This window comes from Elephantulus edwardii, unplaced genomic scaffold (genome assembly GCF_000299155.1).
Source record: "Elephantulus edwardii isolate Elephantulus edwardi_28Jun2011 unplaced genomic scaffold, EleEdw1.0 scaffold00266, whole genome shotgun sequence".
NCBI lineage: Eukaryota > Metazoa > Chordata > Mammalia > Macroscelidea > Macroscelididae > Elephantulus > Elephantulus edwardii.
Window position 1 is genome coordinate 3138057 of NW_006400016.1, and position 19986 is coordinate 3158042.

The following is a 19986-nucleotide window of genomic DNA, read 5'->3' on the forward strand; positions in this document are numbered from 1 at the left end:
CCACAAAGCTCTCACTCATCTGATGTAATAAAATGTAATAAACAAAAATAAAGATGAGGCTTGAGGTCAGTGATGCCACATCCCTTACTAGGGTGGCAGGATCATGGTGGGAGGTCAGGGCTTATGAATGTTAAAGCCAAGGGTCACAGGGTCCTGTGATGAAAAGTTGAGAATCTCAAAGCTTTATTCCAGAGAGTCACAGAACTCTGTAATCAGCTAGGAGCTATGGGATCCCTGAAATCAGGGATTCCACAGACCATGGACTCTGAAGACATGAAAGGGAGGGTGTAATAAGACAGAGTTCTACTACATCTACAGATACATGATGAGCAATGGGTACAAGCCAGCTCCTCTGGACCTGAGCCACGTGCGGCTGACACCAGCACAGACGACCTTGGTGGATCGGCTGGCAGAGAATGGGCACAATGTGTGGGCCCGAGACCGTGTGGCCCAGGGCTGGAGTTACAGCGCTGTGCAGGACATCCCCGCCCGCCGAAACCCACGTCTTGTGCCCTACCGCCTGCTTGACGAGGCCACCAAACGCAGCAACCGGGACAGCCTGTGCCAGGCTGTGCGCACTCTGCTGGGCTATGGCTACAACATCGAGCCACCTGACCAGGAACCCAGTGAGTGCTGACCCCTGGCCCTGAGCTGACCCCTGACCCTGCTCAGCCCCTGAGCTGGCTGTGGCTTCAACAGAGTCACCAAGCCCAGTGAACATGGACTCTTGGTCTCCAACCCTGCTTCCTCCTCTGCCCCTGACATTATTTTGACCTTTGGCACTAATCCTGAACCCTGACACCCTTGCCTGGGCTACTCTAAACCATCAACTGATGAAAAAAGTCAGTGAAAGCTGACTCCCCTGCTTCTAGTCCTGACACTAACCCTGACCCTGACCAGGCTTGCAGCCACAGCTCACTCAATTGCAGGCTTCGTGGGCCCTTCGCCCAAGCCCCTGGCCCTACCTGTAACTGACCTTAACCTCTGACTGAGCTGTAGCTACAACATGTAGCTGTACAGCAAGGGGCTCAGAGAGTTTCTTAACTCTCAACCCCCAACCTGACATTTAACCTAGCTGTCACCCCCAATCCTAGCCCAGCCCTAACCCTGATTCTGGTCTTGACTCTGGTCTTTGACCTCAGCTTCAATTTCTATCTCATTCTTGATGCTGGCTTTTACACTCCAGTTCTCCTGTCAAACTCACACCAATCCAACACCAGCCTAATCTTGACCCTTAACCCCAGACCATGACTCTGACCAGTTTACTGTTCTATTTCTCCTATTACTGTCAACTGTCTCTCTGTCCTCTGGGGGCTCTGATTGCTGAAGGGAAGGGGGAGTCTCACTCCCTAGGGCCTCAGCCCCTGACTAGTCTGTGATTTCCCAATTCTTCATCTCAAATATTTCTTGGGATGAGCAAACTCCTCCCATGGAATTTAGCCTTGGAAACCTAACATAGGTAACTAACTTCTTCCAAAAAGTTCCCTTACCTTCTCTGGTCCTTCCCACCAAACTCTCAGTAACTTGGGATTCAGCCCCTCTGATTCTGCCTGTCCCTATTGGTAGGTCAGGTCGAGAGCCAGTCTCGTTGGGATCGAGTGCGCATCTTCCGAGCGGAGCGATCCTATGCGGTGCAGAGTGGCCGCTGGTACTTCGAGTTCGAGGCAGTCACCACGGGTGAGATGCGAGTGGGCTGGGCCCGGCCAGAGCTGCGTCCCGACATCGAACTGGGAGCTGATGATCTGGCTTATGTCTTCAATGGGCACCGCGTGGGTATCTCCTTGGGCACCCCATTGCCAAGCCCCTCTGCACCTCCCATAGCTAAGACATTTTAGCCACTCATGCCTGCATCTAATTTGTCACTTTTTTTTAAAACAGACCCAACAGCTAACGTTTTCTATTTAATCTTGACCTACTGCTGTCAATTTGATCCCATATAGATCTTAAAGAGCACAATACCCTAAAGCATATATTCTTTTTGGTTAAGCTAAACTATAGCTTAAAATTAAGCTTACTATAATTGTTGTTGTTGTTATGTGCTGTCGAGTCACTTGCGACTCATAGCGACCCTATGTACAACAGCTCTAAATTCTGCTCTCCTGTGCCAGTCTCATTGTCTCCAACACACTCATCTCGATTGACCCAGTCACCAAATCAATCCACCTCCCAGAGGGCCTTCCCCTCCTGTGCCTGCCCTCCACCCTCCCAAGCATGATGTCCTTCTCAAAGGACCGGTCCCTCCTTACAACATGACCAAAGTATGTCAGACAAAGTTTCAGAATCCTTGCCTCCAAGGATTCTAGTTAATCTGGGAACTCTGGTGGTTTAGCGGTAAGGACTGCACTATCATATGGTTCAAATCTAGCAGATGGTCTGCCAAAGAAAAGATGGGCAATCTCCATTTGTGTGATTTACAGCCTCTGAAAACCTGCTGGACCCTCAGCTGTGAGTCAGTTCTGACTTGATGGTATATAACAACTACAGTTTGGTTTAAAGAAGACTTCAGGGGGTACTTTTGATTTAAGGGCAATAGTTTTAGGGATTCATCCAGTCTCCGTGCCTCCAGAAAGTCTGGCTTCCATGGGAATCTAAAATTATGTTCTGCTTTTCTCTTTTGATTACAACTCTTCTGTGGAAATTTAATCAAAGTTATATCTCATGGATGCAATTAATTATTCATGGAAGCAATTGGCCTCCAGTTATATTTCTTCCAGTTCTTGATTCTCCTTCCTCTATTGCTACAGGTGAATAGAGACCATTTGTGCTTTGGGATGTTTGTTTCTAAATTTTCAAGGCCCCAAGCACTATTCAATGAAGTAGGAGATAAAAGAACTAAACACAGTATTAGGACACTTAATTGGGATGATGCATGAAACTATGACTTTGAAACAAAGAAACCAAATGCTATAAGATGTATTGCCAGATACTCAGCTATCCACTCTTGCATCTATGTATTCCTCTATTTTTGTTCACCCATTAACTTGATATCTTTGTGAGTTTGTTATATAGTCATTCAACTACCCAATAATTTAATACATGTATCCAACCACTCATTCATTTACCTGTCTATGTATCGACTGTCTACTTATGCTTTCTTCTCTGAATCTACCCATGTCTACTTTTACCTTTCCATTCATTCTTCACCCACCAAGCATCCTATTTCATTATCCACTGATCTAGTCTGGGGACATAAGTTATATGCATGGGGAACATAGACAGGTTCATTTTTCCTTTCCATCTCTTCTTACTCCAGCCTTTCTCTACCACTTCTCCCAACCCCAGCTATGGGAATAGCAGAAAACTCAGAACCAGGAGGAAGGGATGCATCCATTCTCTAAATTCTAAGATCCTGGATGGGTTTGTGGGGAAAGATGTGAGACACTGTGGAGGTGACCTCTGTTCCTTAAGCCTGGATCTGATGCTCTGCTAACGCATTTTTATCCCTCTCTCCCCCCTCCCCGGCCCCCGCATCTGTATTCCTCCATTTCTCTATGTGTTTCTTCCTCCACTCTGTCTCCCTGGGCCTCCTCACAGGGCCAGCGCTGGCACCTGGGCAGCGAACCATTCGGGCGTCCCTGGCAGTCTGGTGACGTGGTCGGCTGCATGATTGACCTTTCAGAGAACAACATCATCTTCACCCTCAATGGCGAAGTTCTCATGTCTGACTCAGGCTCTGAAACTGCTTTCCGGGATATTGAGATTGGGGACGGTGAGAGCTGGCCGGGGGGCTTCCCTCTATCTCAGCTGACTTCTCACTACTGTCTAGCCTCCATTTCTTCCTCCCACAGTGCTACCCCCAGTAGCTTCCTTGCCCACCCTTATCCTACCCATCTGCCCCCTCCTCCCAGGCTTCCTGCCTGTCTGCAGCTTGGGACCTGGCCAGGTGGGCCACCTGAACCTGGGCCAGGATGTGAGCTCCCTGCGGTTCTTTGCCATCTGTGGCCTCCAGGAAGGCTTTGAGCCCTTTGCCATCAACATGCAGCGCCCAGTCACCACCTGGTTCAGCAAAAGCCTCCCCCAGTTTGAGCCTGTGCCCCCTGAGCACCCTCATTATGAGGTGAGAGTCTCTCCCAACTCAACACCTTTTGATCTCCCTCCAAACCTCCCTTACCCCACAGTGCTCTCCCCTGAACTTGCCTTGTCCTTCTTGGTAAGGACATAAGCCATGTAGAATGGGATGTCAGGATAATGCGCTCCTTGGGTTTCCTTAGGGGTGTAACCATGGCCAATACAACCGTTCCGAGCCCCAGTTTCTTCACTTATAAAATGGGGAAAGGGAAGCTGGATTAAGTGACCCCAGTGGAACATAGGGGGTTGCCTTGCATCAGTGGGATTTTTCGTTTTAGTTTTGTAGTGTAGTTGAGAGGATTAAATGACATAACAGTGCTTGTTAGCAATAAGTGCTGGATCAGGGTTTGACTATTGATATTATAGTTAAGTTCTGGTGGCTTAGTGATAAGAAATTGTGCTGTGAAACCAAACGCATGTAGTTCAAATCCACTAGCTGCTCCATAGGAAAAAGATGGATAGTCTCCCATGCAATTTACAGCCTGAAAACCCACTGGTCATATGAGTCCATTCTGATTTGACGGCAATGAGAGAGAAGTTGCTATTATAAGCTCTGACAAGTACCAGACAGGACTTATGAGTATGTAGAATAGGAAACAAGAGGACAGTGTTTTTGGAAAGCCCTTGTCCAGAGCACCCAGTGGGTGTGCAGTAGATTTGTTGAGTGAAAGAATGACATGGTCTGGAGTGAGTCCCTTGCACAATTAGTTTTAATGTTTTAAATGTATTTTTCTTTTTAAAAATAGTACTTTATTGTGTTTTCAGCAAAGGTTTACACAGCAGTTTAGGTTCCTCTTCAACAATTTCCATGCAATTTGTTCAGTGACATTGGGTTACATTCTTCACAATTCGTGGACATTCTTATTTCTGTTCTGGTTGTTCTGTTTCCATTAATCTAACTTCCTTGCCTCCTTAAATTCTCATCTTTGTTTTAAAGAAATGATTGGCCGTTATTTGGTGTCATATTCATACACACATGTAATTTTTTTAAGTGCACAATACGTCCTATGATATTATTTTTGGAGGTAATTTGTTATTTACAGGTAAGTTGTTTAAAGCTCCCCTGTGAGGCTGCCCAACACAAGGTACTCAGACCGAGGGCAAGAGAGTTGCTGAAGGCTTCTTCCTTCCAGAGGGGAAAATCGAAGGCTTGAATGATGGCTCTGTGTGTAACTAGGTTTCAGACGAGTGGCTCAGTGTCCCCCTTTCCCCCCACTCCCAACAGGTTTCGCGTGTGGACGGCACTGTGGATACTCCACCCTGCCTGCGCCTGACTCACCGCACATGGGGCTCCCAGAACAGTCTAGTGGAGATGGTCTTCCTCCGGATGAGCCTTCCGGTCCAATTCTATCAGCACTTCCGCTGCACCGCAGGGGCCACTCCCCTGGCCGCACCAGGCATGCAACCCCCAGCTGAAGATGAGGCCCGAGCTGCAGAACCCGACCCGGACTACGAAAACCTGCGCCGTTCAGCCGGGCGCTGGGGCGAGGCTGAGGGGGGCAAAGAGGGAACTGCTAAGGAGGGGGTGCCTGGAGGCACCCCCCAGGCTGGGGCAGAAGCCCAGACAACCAGGGCAGAAAATGAGAAGGATGCAACCACAGAGAAAAATAAGAAAAGAGGGTAAGTTGAGGGTGAGGCTGGGCTCTGGAATTTCGGGTCTGCTCTTGTGGTAAGGAGTTGCGCTGCCAACCCAAAGGCATATAGTTGGAATCCATCAGCTGCTCTGCTGGAGGAAGATGGGCAGTCTCCTCGTATGCAATTAACTGACTCTGAAAACCTGCTGAGGGGTCAGCTATGAGTCGGCTTCAACTCAACAGCACCCAACAGCTACAACAATTTTCTGACTCATTATGTGCCATTGAGTCACTTGCGACTGACTCATCGTGACCCTGTGTACACCTCCGACCCTTGCTCTGTCCTGAGCTAGTCTCACTGTCTCTACACACCTACTTACATAGCTCTAGTTACTCCTTTTCATCTGGGGTCTTCCACTCCTGCACTGTCCCACTACCCTTCTAAGCATCATGTCCTTCTCCAAGGACTGGTTCCTCTTGGTCACATGCCCTAAGTATGTGAGACAGAGCTTCATAATCCTTGCCTCCACGGAGCAGCTTGGTGTCACTCTCTCCAGGACAGACCTCTTTTTTCTCTTGGCTGTCCATGATACATTCAATATTCTTCTCCAGCACCGCAACTCAAAGGTATTGATTCTTCTTCTGTCATTCCTGGTCATTGTCCAGCTCTCTAATGCATAGCAAGTAATGGCAAAAACCATGGCCTGAATCAGGTTCACCTTAGTCCCCAGATTGACATCATTGCTCATTAGTGATGGATAAACTTTGGATAGCTGAGTGCTTAAGGTCCTCCTCAGTTTCAGCAAGCAAGGTTGTGTCATCTGCATAACGTGGGTTGTTGATGAGTCTTCTTCCAACCCTGATGCCACCTTCCATGTTGGTAGTATAGTGATGAGGATAGCTGCCTTCCTGATGCCACATTCCTTCTCATAAAGACCAGCCTCCAGAATGATATGCTCCACGTTTAGATTAAAAACGAATGGAGACAGGATGTGTATTCCTGACGCACTCCTTTCCTGATTTTGAACCATGCATTGTTTTCTTCCTCTGTTCTGAGGACTGCTTCCTGGTCCAAATACAGGTTTCGCACAATCAGACTCATAGAAATCCATATACAACAGAATGCAACCCTGCTTGACCCTGTGCCATTCTCAGAATCTCTGCTGTACTTCAGCCAACTCCACCTGCTTTAGTCTTCCAAATTAGAAAACCTCAATAGCTTGAGAAATCCACTACATCCCAGGTGGCTCCATATAGGCTAATAAGGATCGTTGTTATTGTTAAGTGCCATGGTGCTGTTGTTGATTGCCATCAGTGACCCTATGAACAAAAGCCCTGTAGCCTTTCTATAATTATCCTCATTTCTCAGTTCATAGAGTTTCCAGAGGCATGTGGTTAGGAGGTCGATGCCACTCCTGCTTCCAAAAATGCCGTGGAGTCGCCTCATAAAGACCCTATGGATGAACCCTGCTCTAACCTGTGTTATTATTGTCATCTTTGACACATAAGTCATGACTCAAGTGAACTCCACTAGTGTCCTAAAATGCCCTAATTTTCCTGAGAATATAAAACTGAGATACTCTAGAGATTCTTGAGAACGATACTATCTTTGGCATCTCTGATAGGCCTCAAAGGGCTCCACCCAATGGACTCATTCCAGTGGGGACATCAATATCTCAGAGAGTAGACTGTACCCCAAGATGTCTCAGTGAGCATCAAGTAGTCTTCTAAATTGAGGCCTTTTCAAAGGATGCAAGTATACTTCCAAAATGTCACCTGAAGGAAGCACTTCTGAAAATGTTACTGTTACGTGCTATTGAGTCGACAACTCATAGGGACCCTGTGAACAACAGATCTGAATCGTGAGCTGTCTTCCGCTAGCCTGTCTCTCAAATGCTCTAGCCCGTTGTTTCAGCCACCATGTCAGTCTCATCTCTTTGAGAGTTTCCTCTCTTTCTCTGACCCTCCACCTTTCCCACCGTGATGTCTTAAGGACTAGGTCCTCCTGACAACCCGTCCAAAGTTTGAGACGAAGTTCCACCATCTTGGCTTCTTGGGAGCTTCTTGGTTGTACTTCCTCCAAAACAGACTATTCTTTGACAGTCCATGGGGTGTTCCATATTCCAAGGCATCAGGTCTTCCTTCATCCTCGTTCGTTGTCCAACTTTCAGATGCATGGGAAGAAACTGAAAATACTTTGGCTTGGATCAGGTTCACCTTAGACGGATAATGTTTTTCTTCGGCTGTGCTGCCAATCCAAAGGCAGTAAGTTCAAATTCACCAGCTTCTCCAAAGGAGAAAGTCTTTAAAGTCAGCTGATCAGTTCTGACTGACTGTACGACAGAGTTTGGTGTGAGGGGCTCCAAGGATCCCACAGGCCTTGTGTTGTATTAATACTGTGCCTCACAGTGCAGAATTATTCTCTCCCAGATGCCTTTAGCACCCATATGGGAAATGGTGACTGAGATGAACCACTGCTTGCCCCGTGTTTGCAGAAAGGACATCCGAATTTAGGTTTCTAACACCCACAGCATGATGTCCTTTCCCACGGCTGGTTCCCCTGATGTACCCAAAGGGAGGCAGTTTCACCATCCTCGCCTCTGAGGAGAATGTTAGTTGCCCCTGGACAAGATGAGTTGACACAGTGACTTCAACAGTGGGCTTGAGGAAGGCAGTTTGTGAAGATGGCACAGGACAGGGCAGGTTCCCAGAGTTGTTCATAGAGTTCATATCATCAACTCAATGGCACCTAACAACAGCGTCCATGGGCCTGCAGTGCAGCATCTACTGGAGCGAGCTGAGGCAGCTCAGGTCTGTCTCTCTTGAAGTGAGGCCTTGGTTATTAGGAGCAGGGTGTTGTTAGGACAGTTGTGGGGGCCAGGATGCTGTGGTTGGGAGGGCTGGGGCGATGCACTTGAGAGCTGATTTTCACAGCAGCCTTTTCTCCCTGCTACCAGGTTCTTATTCAAAGCCAAGAAGGCTGCCATGATGACTCAGCCACCAGCCACCCCAACTCTGCCCCGACTTCCTCGTGATGTGGTGCCTGCCGATGACCGCGATGACCCTGAAATCATCCTCAACACCACCACGGTGTGAACCAAGAACCCTGGACTTAAACCTCTACGTTTAGCATGAGAACTCCCAATTCCCATATCTTGAGGGTACCCCAGAATGCACTGAAGACCTCTCAGTTCATAGCTAGGGGTCCTAAGAATGGCAGAAACACAATGAAGCCATAATTCAAAAGGTCCAGGATACAGAAGGCACATCAAAGGGAACTCTGATAGTTTAGCAATAAGGAATTGCTGTGCCAACACAAAGGTATGTGGTTCAAATCCACCAGCTGCTCCACAGGAGAAAGACAGGCAGTCTCCTTCTGTGTGATTTACTGCCTCCGAAAGCCTGCTGGAGGGTCAGCAATGCGTCAGTTCCAACTTAATGGTACACCACCACCAATATAGACGAAGGATCACAATGAATCGGCTCACTCATATGATTTCATATGGGAATTTAATAGCTACTGCAGATGATGAGGATGGCACAGGACAGGACAGAGTTTCTATCTGTTCACAGGATCACTGTGAGTCATACTCAACTTGACAGCACAACAAATGCATGGAACCAGACATCATAATTATCCCAATAACAAGGGGGGTTTTGGGATTTTTTTAGATCCTAATATAGTTTTGAATGTACCATGGACTGCCAAGAAAACAAACAGATTTATCCTACAGAGGGTTAAACCAGGCTACTCCTTGGAGGCAAAGATTCTGGGGTTTTGTCTGACATACTTTGGACATGTTGCAAGGAGAGACAGGTCTTTGGAGAGGGACATCATGCTGGGTAGAGTAGAGGGACAGCGCAGGAGGGGAAGACCCTCTATGAGGTGGATTGATTCAGTGACTGGGGTAATCGGGATGGGTGTGTCAGAGGCAATGCGATTGGCACAGGATAGAGCAGGGTTTAGGGCTGTTGTACATAGGGTCGTTGTGAGTCGCAAACGACTCGACGGCACATAACAACAACAACAATATAGTTTTGGGATTTCACAAACCTAGACTCTCATGAGTAGAATCTTCTATGACAGACTGCCTAAATACGACTTGGGCAAGTCATTTCACAATGTTTGCCTCCATTGCCCCACCAATAATATGGGGATGAAAACTGTCCTCAATTGATGGACTGCGGATTGATTTAGCTATTTCATATGAAAACTAAACATTGTTATATAAGTTAGTTATTCTTGAAGGGGCTCAAGAGGTGCTGAGGTTAAGGCATTTGGCTGCTAACCAGAAGGTCAGCGGGTCAAACCCACCAGCTGCTCAGTAGGAGAAAGATGAAGCCGTCAGTTTCTGTCGTGATTCCTGGTCTTAGAAACCCTGTGGGTGGTTCTGGTCTGTCCTGTAGGGTCTCTGTGGGTTGGAATCAACTCAGCAGTAGGTTTTGTTTAATTATTACTTTGTTGTAATCTGGGATGGGCCCTAAATCTCAGAGTATCACAAAATAGTCCCAAGAAATTCCCAAATCTAAAAAGACATCAGTGGATACAGAAATAGAGACCCATGGGTTGAGGAGGTCTCAAATCCATCCATTTCTTGTTAAGTGCCCAGAGGACCCCAAGAATCCAGGGACTTCCAGAATCCCCAGTCTTCCCACACTGACCATTGGTCTCCATTTGCCTCTCCAGTACTATTACTCTGTGAGGATCTTTGCTGGTCAGGAGCCCAGCTGTGTGTGGGTGGGCTGGGTCACCCCCGACTACCATCAGCATGACATGAACTTCGACCTCAACAAGGTCCGGGCCGTGACGGTGACCATGGGGGATGAACAAGGCAACGTCCACAGCAGGTACAGGGGAGGTGTGGGTGGAGTGGGTGATGGGGGGCTGTCTGGTGTGGGACCTGGGTCCTCTCTGGAATAAGGAAGTGCCAGAGCTCCCCCACATTTTCATCGCCTGCTCTTCCTGGTTCTTTTCCTCCACGTGTTCCTGCTTTGGCATTTCTCTTCCCTCATCCCCACTTCTTTACTTCCATTTTCTCCTTTTCCATCTTGCCCTCCTTCTTCCTCATCATTTCCTTTGTTTTCTCTTTCCTTTTCTTCGCCTCCCTCGTCCTCCTTTCATAACCCTCATCACCTTCAGGAATTCTAGCTCTAAGTTGTTCAGAATCTGGGATGAGGGGTCTCAGAGCTCACGTCTGCAGGTGGTGGGTGTTTATGGAGGGACCCAGAGGTCATGGTCTTCCAGACGCTCAGGCAAGGGGCACTCTGGGGTCCAGAGCACCTGAGCTGTAGACCCTAAGTAATGCCCATTTCTGTCTCCTCCAGCCTCAAATGCAGTAACTGCTACATGGTGTGGGGCGGGGACTTTGTGAGTCCTGGGCAGCAGGGCCGGATAAGCAACACGGACCTCGTCATTGGCTGCCTGGTAGACTTGGCTACTGGCTTAATGACCTTTACGGCCAATGGCAAAGAGAGCAACACCTTTTTCCAGGTGAGTCCAACCTTGGCCGTGTGTCAATAGCCTCCCATTAATTAACATATTCTCAGACATCATCTGAAGTCAGATCCAGAGTCTATGCACAGCAGATCTGAACCTTGTCCTGTTCTGCACCATCTTCATGGTTTCTGACTTTTTTTTTTTTTAGTTTGGGGTTTTATTTCTTTTTTTAAAATTTTTACTAGTTTATTTACAAAATTCTAATATATAGTTTTCAAGAAAAATTCTTTCAATTTCTCTCACCCCCCATCCAATTGTACAATCCCATGATTAATACCCCTCCACACCCCTGCACATCCTCATCTCTCTGCTTCCACCCTCTCCCATCCCTCTTGGATCCTTATACTCATTTTACAATAATAGTTTTATACAATATTTATCCTTGTGGGACTGGGATCTTCATGATCTCTGACATGCTTGAGCTGGTTGTTACAATCACTGTGTCCATCCATCTTGTGGAGGGAACCATTGGGGTTCAGAGTCAACCCCACCCTCTGCCCTCTCCTCTTCCTCACCCTATCTCCTTCTCCCTTGCCAGGTGGAGCCTAACACAAAGCTGTTTCCAGCTACCTTTGTCCTGCCCACCCACCAGAATGTTGTCCAGTTTGAGCTGGGGAAGCTGAAGGTCAGACTGCCATGATCTGGGCAGGAAGGGGGAAGTCTGGGGCCAATGGTGTGGGGAGGGCAGGCTAGCTAAAGGGAGGGACAACCCGGGAGCCCTCCCTGAGAGCAGGGTGGCTGAGCAGTGAAGGCTGGGAATTCTGACCCATTTGTGTGTGCTTTTGCTCTGCAGAATATCATGCCATTGTCAGCCGCTATGTTCCTGAGTGAGCGCAAGAACCCAGCCCCACAGTGTCCACCACGGCTGGAGGTGCAGATGCTGATGCCGGTCTCCTGGAGCCGCATGCCCAACCACTTCCTGCAGGTGGAGACCCAGCGAGCTGGCGAGCGGCTGGGCTGGGCCGTGCAATGCCAGGAGCCCCTGACCATGATGGCACTGCACATCCCCGAGGAGAACCGGTCAGAGCCAGTCAGTCACATGGGGGAGGGGCAGGTCTTCTGGGGTCTGGAGCCAACTTGGGCCTCCTCTTCCTAGAACCCCGTGGACTCCAGAAAACACCCTGGGAGGTGTTAGGTCCACCTCAGAGGGCCCTAGACCCACCCCTGAGACCCAGATTTACCTCAGAAATCCAGACTCATCTTAAGGAACTCTGGACTCAACTCAGAGATGTCAGACTTCACTCAGGCTACTCCATATCCACTTTAGGGAGTCCTCACGGACCCCAGACAATACTCCAGGGACTCAGACACCTAGGGCCCTGAACCCAGACCCACAAAAAGGAACCCTAACTACCCCCAGGGGGTCCCAAGTGTATCTCAGGGAGCCCATGACATTGCTCAGAGAGACCCAGGAAATCTTCATACACATTTCATGGAAATCTCAAACCTACTCCAGTGGGCATTCGTGCTCACCCAGGGCAACAGATGTGTTCATACGGCTAGTTGGTGTTGTTATATACCATCAAGTCAAAACTGACTCATAACTGACTGTCCACCAGGTTTTCAGAGGCAGTTAATTGCATGGGAGATTGCCCATCTTTCTCCTATGGAGAAACTGTGGATTCAAACTGTGTGCCCCTGGCTTGGTAGAGTAACTCCTTACCCACTAAGCCACCAGGATGCACTTCACGTGGCTAGTAGGACTACACTAAAGACTCTAGACCTGGCCAGGGATCCCAGAGTGTCTGCAGTCTTTCCTTTATTTATTCACGGGACAAACAGCTCTGAGCCCCTCCTACAGGAGGGGTGGGCATTGGTGGCTGGAGACACAATTCCATTGAGAACTGACATTCCAGTAGCATTGAAGTATAACTTGGGGTGCTGGGATCTCCTCACAAAAACTCAACCTCATGAGAGACTAAAGGCATTCCCTTTGCGAACAGGGAACAAGGATTCCCACTGTTACCACTTCAGCTCAGTACTGTAGCGCAAGTACAAGCTAGGAAAATAAGAGAAGGAAATAAGAGGCCAAAAGGTGGTAAAACTAGCACTAAATGCAGACAATATTATAGAGTACACAAAAAACTCCCAAAGACTAAACAAACAATCCTGCTAGACCTATTAGACTATTTTAAGAGAGTGGCAGGCTACTAGAAGAAGATATAAAAACCAGTTAGATTTCTCTATAGCAACAAAGGAAGCATGGAAAAGGATATTAGAAAAGCAATACCATTTACGAAAACCAGCCCCAAGATAAAATTCTTAGGAATAAATGTAACTAGAGACACAGAAGACCTTTTTAGGGAAAATCGCAAAACTACCAGAAACAAGAGATTTGATTAAATGGAAAAATATTCCCTGCTCATAGATAGGAAGATTCAGCATTGTGGAAATGACCAAAAGCCATCTACAGGTTCAACACAATCTCAGTACAGATACTAAACTCATTCTTCTAGGAGGTAGAAAAGAACTCAGACCCGTTCCTGGGAGCTCCAAATAAGACTCAAGGAACAAATGATTTCATACTGCAAATGGTTTCATGACATACTCTTTACTGAGAATGTCCCGTGTGCTGGGGCTGTGGTGATGCAGTCTGCATGGCATTGTGCTAACCCAGAGGTCATGCCTCTCTGCCAATTTGACTCCACCAGCCATTCTGAGGGTGAAAGATGGGCAGTCCAATCCCATGGGATTCATAGGCTCAGAAAACCCACTAGAGGGTCAGCTATGAGTTGGTTTGAAGTCGATGGCAGTGTGTTTTGATGAATTTTACTCTGTGCTGGAAATATAGTAGGAAAACCAGATAAGAAGGCCTGCCCTCAAGAGTTATAGGAGTTTATGTTGTAGTGATGCTCAGACATCACCAAGGTTCTTGGACCTACCAGAGGGGGTTCAGATGCAATTTCGGGAGGTCACAGATACATCTTGAAGTCATCAGGTCTTCTCCATGGAGTGCATATATCCCATACCTCAAGACCACTTAAGGGATGTGTTCCAAAGGAGCTTCCAGAACCATTGAGAGATTTCTAGATCCAGTCACATAGGCCCCCTCCCAGAACAGAGACCTAGCAGGACACTGGAAGTCTCTGCTGAAGCCACCAGCACTCACAGAGCATCTCTGTCCCTCTCTGTGGTGTGTCTCTCCTGAGTTATCTGTGCCCCACCTCCACCGCAGGTGCATGGACATCCTGGAGCTGTCTGAGCGCCTGGACCTGCAGCGCTTCCATTCCCACACCCTGCGCCTCTACCGCGCCGTGTGCGCGCTGGGCAACAACCGCGTGGCGCACGCTCTGTGCAGCCACGTGGACCAGTCGCTGCTGCTGCACGCGCTGGAGGATGCGCACCTGCCCGGCCCGCTGCGGGCCGGCTACTACGACCTGCTCATCAGCATCCACCTCGAAAGCGCCTGCCGCAGCCGCCGCACCATGCTCTCCGAGTACATCGTGCCGCTCACGCCTGAGACCCGCAGCATCACCCTCTTCCCGCCTGGAAAACGCGTGGACAACGGTCCTCGCCGCCATGGGCTGCCCGGCGTCGGGGTGACCACCTCGCTGCGGCCCCCGCATCACTTCTCGGAGCCCTGTTTCGTGGCCGCCCTGCCGGCGGCCGGTGTGGGAGAAGCCCCGGCCAGCCTCAGCCCCTCCATCCCCCTGGAGGCCCTGCGGGACAGAGCGCTGAGGATGCTGGGGGAGGCCGTGCGAGACGGCGGGCAGCACGCGCGAGACCCCGTCGGGGGGTCTGTGGAATTCCAGTTTGTGCCGGTGCTCAAACTTGTGTCTACACTGCTGGTAATGGCTTTCTCCAGCTTCTTCCCCGTTACAAGCAGTCCTGCAGTCTTCCGTTTACCAACACGCAGTCATCTCTGCATTTCATTCATCCAGCCACCATTCTACTCATCAGCTTCCACCCACCTTTACTTTTATCCACTCGTCTATCATTTTTTCACATATTTATTCATTTTTTTTTATTCTTCCAACTAACCAACTTCACCTCCTTGTCCATCCGCCAGTCTGCCAACCCTGCTCTCACTTTCCCATCCATCTATACATGCCACCCACAGTCCATCCGTTCATCTCTTTCCCCACATTCCTACCCAACTTTTAATATGTTAATCTGTTCATCCTTCCATTCAAGTAATACATCTGTCCATCCACCATTCATTCTGTTAATCTGCCTCATTAGGTTTTTAATCCATCATTTCTTCTGTCCACCCATCCAGCCTTTATCCATCTTCCATCTATGTTCCCTCCATCCATAAACCCATCCACAAATCTGTTTAACTCTTCCATCATCTGCCTCTCTCTCTCTCCACCCTTTGTTGTGTGTGCTATCAAATCAGAACTGACCCATACCTGACCCTTGTACAGGAGGGAGGAGATTGCCCATCCTTCACCTGTGGAGCAGCTGGTGGGTTTGAACCACTTGCCTTTGGGGTTGCAGTGCAGTTTCTTGCCACTCGGCCACCATACTCCCTGTCCATCCATCCATGCATACGTATTTCCAGCTGTACATGCACTCATTACTCCACCCACAAATCCATCAAACCAGCCTACCCCCATTCATCCATCACTTATCTATTAGTTCATGTGCTTGTTCATTCATCTAGTAATTCATCATCCCCCCTCCAGCCAACTTTTCATACAAACTCTACCCACCTTCCCCTCACTCATGACTGTTGACTTTGTCCAGTATCCAGTTAGCCATCTAGTCATGAATTAATTAATCCATCAACCTACTCTTGTAGCCACAAATCCATGCATATATTACTTACCTTTATGTCACCTATCCATCTACCATTTTTCACCACCTTTACTGTCATCCTTGCCCCGATCATTCACCTATGTAGCTCTCTCTTTGAACTTTTTATCATTCCATCTGTTCATTCTTCTGCCCAGCCACCCAGCCATCTCTCCACTCATCCATCTCTCATATTGTCTTTCTCTCTCCATTTTTCTTCCCTTTCACCTACCCTCTCTTTTTCAATGTATTAGCATTCTTGTTATGTTGACTGATATGTGGCATATGCTGGGAGGGATAAAGAAGTTATGAGATACTTACCTGGCAGGGGAGATACCGTGATCATGAAGGTGGTTTTCCCGGGGTGAGGCTTATCCATTTCCCTGTGGATGTACTAATCCCTGCAATTTCCCCAAATGTGGCAAACTCGATGGCATAATTTTTAATCATGGGGGACTGCATTTGTGCTTTCTTCTGTTTGGAGAAAAAAAAAGAAGCTATGGGGACCCCCATCAAGTGTAGGACGTGCCTTTGTCTTAGAGCTCAGTCTTTGGGGAAGAACATATAACTGAATGGAGAGGTGTCCGTGTTTAACTCTGTGGTCTGGACCATGTGGGTATGACACAGAAAGTGAGCCTGGGAGGTTTGTCAGGTGAGCAGGTGGTTGACAAAGCAAAAGAACTGTTATTCCTGCAAATCCAAGGAGTCATATAAACCAATGCAGGAATGAAGCTGTCCTTTGTAGGAACAGCAGGGCTGGGGAGGGAACCCAGAGCCTGATGATGGAGGGCAACGGTGAAGGACTCAGTTTTTTCTTGTAGGTAATGGGTGTCTTTGATGATGAGGATGTAAAACAGATTCTGAAGATGATCGAACCTGAAGTGTTCACTGAAGAGGAGGAGGAGGAAGAGGAGGAGGAGGAAGAAGAAGATGAGGAAGAGAAGGAGGAGGATGAAGAGGAAGAGGCAGAGGAGAAAGAAGAGGCAGCAGAAGGGGAGAAAGAAGAAGGCTTGGAGGAGGGGCTGCTTCAGATGAAGTTGCCGGAATCTGTGAAGTTGCAGGTAACTTGACGTTTCTACTTTCCAGCCTTTCTCTTTCTGGGCTGGGAGACCCAGAGCCTGGTCAAGCTTGAGGAGTAGAGATGTTCTCCTGAGGCAATGGGAAGTGTATAAAATGATTCAGTGATGCTGGCTTGCAATCATCCTTCTGATTGCCTGTGGAGGCTGACTTAAGGCTCTAGGTAGGAGACACTGAAGACTGAATCAGGGCAGGGCCATGCCAAGGGATGAGAAAGCAAGAAAGCTGTCATGGAAGCTTTGATCACCTGTGGCATGACTGTCCACCCACAGATGTGCCACCTGCTGGAGTATTTCTGTGACCAAGAGCTCCAGCACCGTGTGGAGTCCCTGGCAGCATTTGCGGAGCGCTATGTGGACAAGCTACAGGCCAACCAGCGAGGCCGCTATGGCCTCCTCATGAAAGCCTTCACAATGTCTGCAGCTGAGACTGCCCGACGCACCCGCGAGTTCCGCAGCCCACCCCAAGAGCAGGTAGGTCTGACTCCAGGCTAGTCTTGCTGTCTAATCTCCAACCTCCCCTCATCCTCTGGTTGTATTCTGGTTAGTATTCAATCTCTAACGCATGCCTGAACTTTGAGCCTCGGGACACTCGCATTTCTTACGGCCATACCTTTCTCTGAACCCACCTGACTTGGGTCACCTGAACTTGGATGCTCCTGACTCCTTTTCAGCCTATGGCCCTAATTTCATTAACTCACAACTTGTCTCAGAGGACCCACAATTGGACTTTTGGTCCTTGATGTCATATAGGATCCTGGACCTTCATTCTCACTTTATATCTGATTGTCCCCTAGATCAACATGCTGTTACACTTCAAAGATGGTGCAGATGAGGAAGACTGCCCTCTCCCTGAAGACATTCGGCAGGACTTGCTTGAATTTCATCAAGACCTGCTGGCACACTGTGGTAAGGAGAGAGAATCTCCATGAAACCCATTCCACCCTCAGTTCATCTGAGATCACTCCTGAAGTCCCCCTAAGACTTTTTCTCCACACTGGTGGAGATAGCTACTAGTAGAATGAGTGAATATTCATTTTTTAAAGAACAGATGGATGATGAGTGGAAGGATATGTTTATAAAGGTTTTTGAGTAGATGGATATATGGTTAATGACTATCAAAAGTCAAAGTTATTGCTGTCAAGTCAGAACCAACTCCAGTGGGTTTTCAGAGGCTGTAATTCTCACGATAGGAGACTGCCCATCTTTCTCCTGTGGAGCCCCTGGTGGATTCGAACTGCCAGAGAGCCCTGTCTTTCAACTAGCAGCGCAGATCTCTACTAACAATGCATCAAGCCTCCTATAGGCAGATGAATATACAGGTTTGTGAGTTGATGGTAAGAAGTGATGAATAACGAAACAGGTGAAGAAATAGCTGGGTGGAAAAGTGGCTGAAAGACTTCCATTGATGAGTTGTTGTTGTGGTTCTGTGCCATCAAGTCACCTGCAGCTCATAATGACCCTATGTACAATAGCTCTGAGCTCTGTTCTGAGCCAGTCTCACTGTTTCTGACACACCTACCACCATTATCTCATCTGAGATCTTCCTCTCCTGCATTGTCTTCCCACCCTTCCAAATATTATGTCCTTTCCCAAGGACTGGTCCTTCCTGGGCACATGCCCAAAGTATGTGAGACGGAGCTTCAAAATTCTTGCATCCAAGGAGCAGCCTGGTTTCACCCTCTCTAGGATAAACCTTTTTGTTCTCTTGGCAGTCAGTGGTATGTTCAATATTCTTCTCCAGCACCACAACCCAAAAGGACCAATTCTTTTGTCATCTTTGGTCATTGTTCAGCTCTCTGATGTGTAGCAAATATAATTATGAAGACTATGACCTGAAACAGGCCTATCTTAGTCTCCAGACTGTCATCGTTGCTCTTCAGCACTTGTGAGAAGTCCCTGGAAGCAGCCTTCCCCAGAGCAATTTGTCTTTTGATTTCTTGACTGCTGGTGCCAAAAGTGTTGATTGTGGAGCCAAGCAAGCTTTAACTGTTAACAACTTCAGTCTCTATCTAGCATGTGCTGCCAATTGGTCCAGTGGAGAGAATCTTTGTCTTCTTGATGTTGAGCTTCAATCTATACTGAAGACTAGAATCCTTGACCTTTTGCATCAAACAATTCAGGTCCTCTTCAGTTTTAATGATCAAAGTTGTATCATCTGCATAAATAACATAGGTTGTTGATGAGCCTTCCACCAATCCTGATGCCACATTTCTCCTCATAAAGACCAACCTCCCGAATGATCTGTCCTGCATATAAATTGAAAAAGTATGGTTGACAAGATGCATCCCTCACATACTCCTTTCCTGATTTTGAACCATGCAGTGTTTCCTTGCTCTGTTCTGAGGACTGCCTTCTAGTCCAAGTATAGTTTTCACATGAGCACAATCAAGTGTTCTGGGTTTTCCATTCTTCTCAAGGTTAGCCACAATTTGTTATGATCCACACAGTCAAATGCCTTTGCACAGTCAATGAAACACAGATAAGAGATTCCTCTGGTACTCTTTGCCAAGATCCATATAGTGTTGGCAATAATGTCTCTGGTGCCTCTTCTAAACCTGGCAGTTTTTCTGGCAATTCTCTGTTGATGTATTGTCCCAGTCATTTTTTTAATTATCTTCAGTGGGATTTTGATTGTGTGTGCTATCATTGATGTTGTTCAGTAGTTTCCACACTCAAGAGAAGTCAGCTAATAATCTTACTGACTTTCCCATGCACACAATATGTCCTTTTTCTCCAGATACTTTAATTTTTTCCCCTCTTTGTCTTTTGATAGCTTGCATTTAATGTGTTTTGGTATTGTTGTTGTTGTGTACCACTGAGTCAGAACCAACCAGAGTTGACCTGCTGCTGGGTTTTCCAAGCCAATTAATCACATGAGAGAAGATTACCCATCCTTCTCCCATGCAGCAGTGGGTGTATTCAAACTGCATGCCTTTAGGATTGCAATGAAGTCTCTTACCACTTGATCACCAGAGTTCCCTGTGTTTTGATATGGGGGGAACCCCCAAACAATCCCACAAACAGGCAAGCT

General features: G+C 47.7%; 1 protein-coding gene across 1 annotated transcript in view; it reads left to right on the forward strand.

The window, feature by feature from the left end:
- Positions 1 to 19986, forward strand: part of RYR1 (ryanodine receptor 1 (skeletal)) — a 199386-nt gene that overhangs the window by 33278 nt on the left and 146122 nt on the right. The window contains exons 24-37 of the mRNA XM_006899740.1: positions 319 to 626; positions 1567 to 1769; positions 3535 to 3709; positions 3849 to 4057; positions 5294 to 5688; positions 8600 to 8732; positions 10330 to 10490; positions 10968 to 11133; positions 11678 to 11764; positions 11933 to 12159; positions 14315 to 14927; positions 16698 to 16937; positions 17226 to 17426; positions 17750 to 17861. Coding sequence (XP_006899802.1) covers positions 319 to 626; positions 1567 to 1769; positions 3535 to 3709; positions 3849 to 4057; positions 5294 to 5688; positions 8600 to 8732; positions 10330 to 10490; positions 10968 to 11133; positions 11678 to 11764; positions 11933 to 12159; positions 14315 to 14927; positions 16698 to 16937; positions 17226 to 17426; positions 17750 to 17861 — 3230 coding nt within the window. The remainder of the gene's footprint in view (positions 1 to 318; positions 627 to 1566; positions 1770 to 3534; positions 3710 to 3848; positions 4058 to 5293; positions 5689 to 8599; positions 8733 to 10329; positions 10491 to 10967; positions 11134 to 11677; positions 11765 to 11932; positions 12160 to 14314; positions 14928 to 16697; positions 16938 to 17225; positions 17427 to 17749; positions 17862 to 19986) is intronic.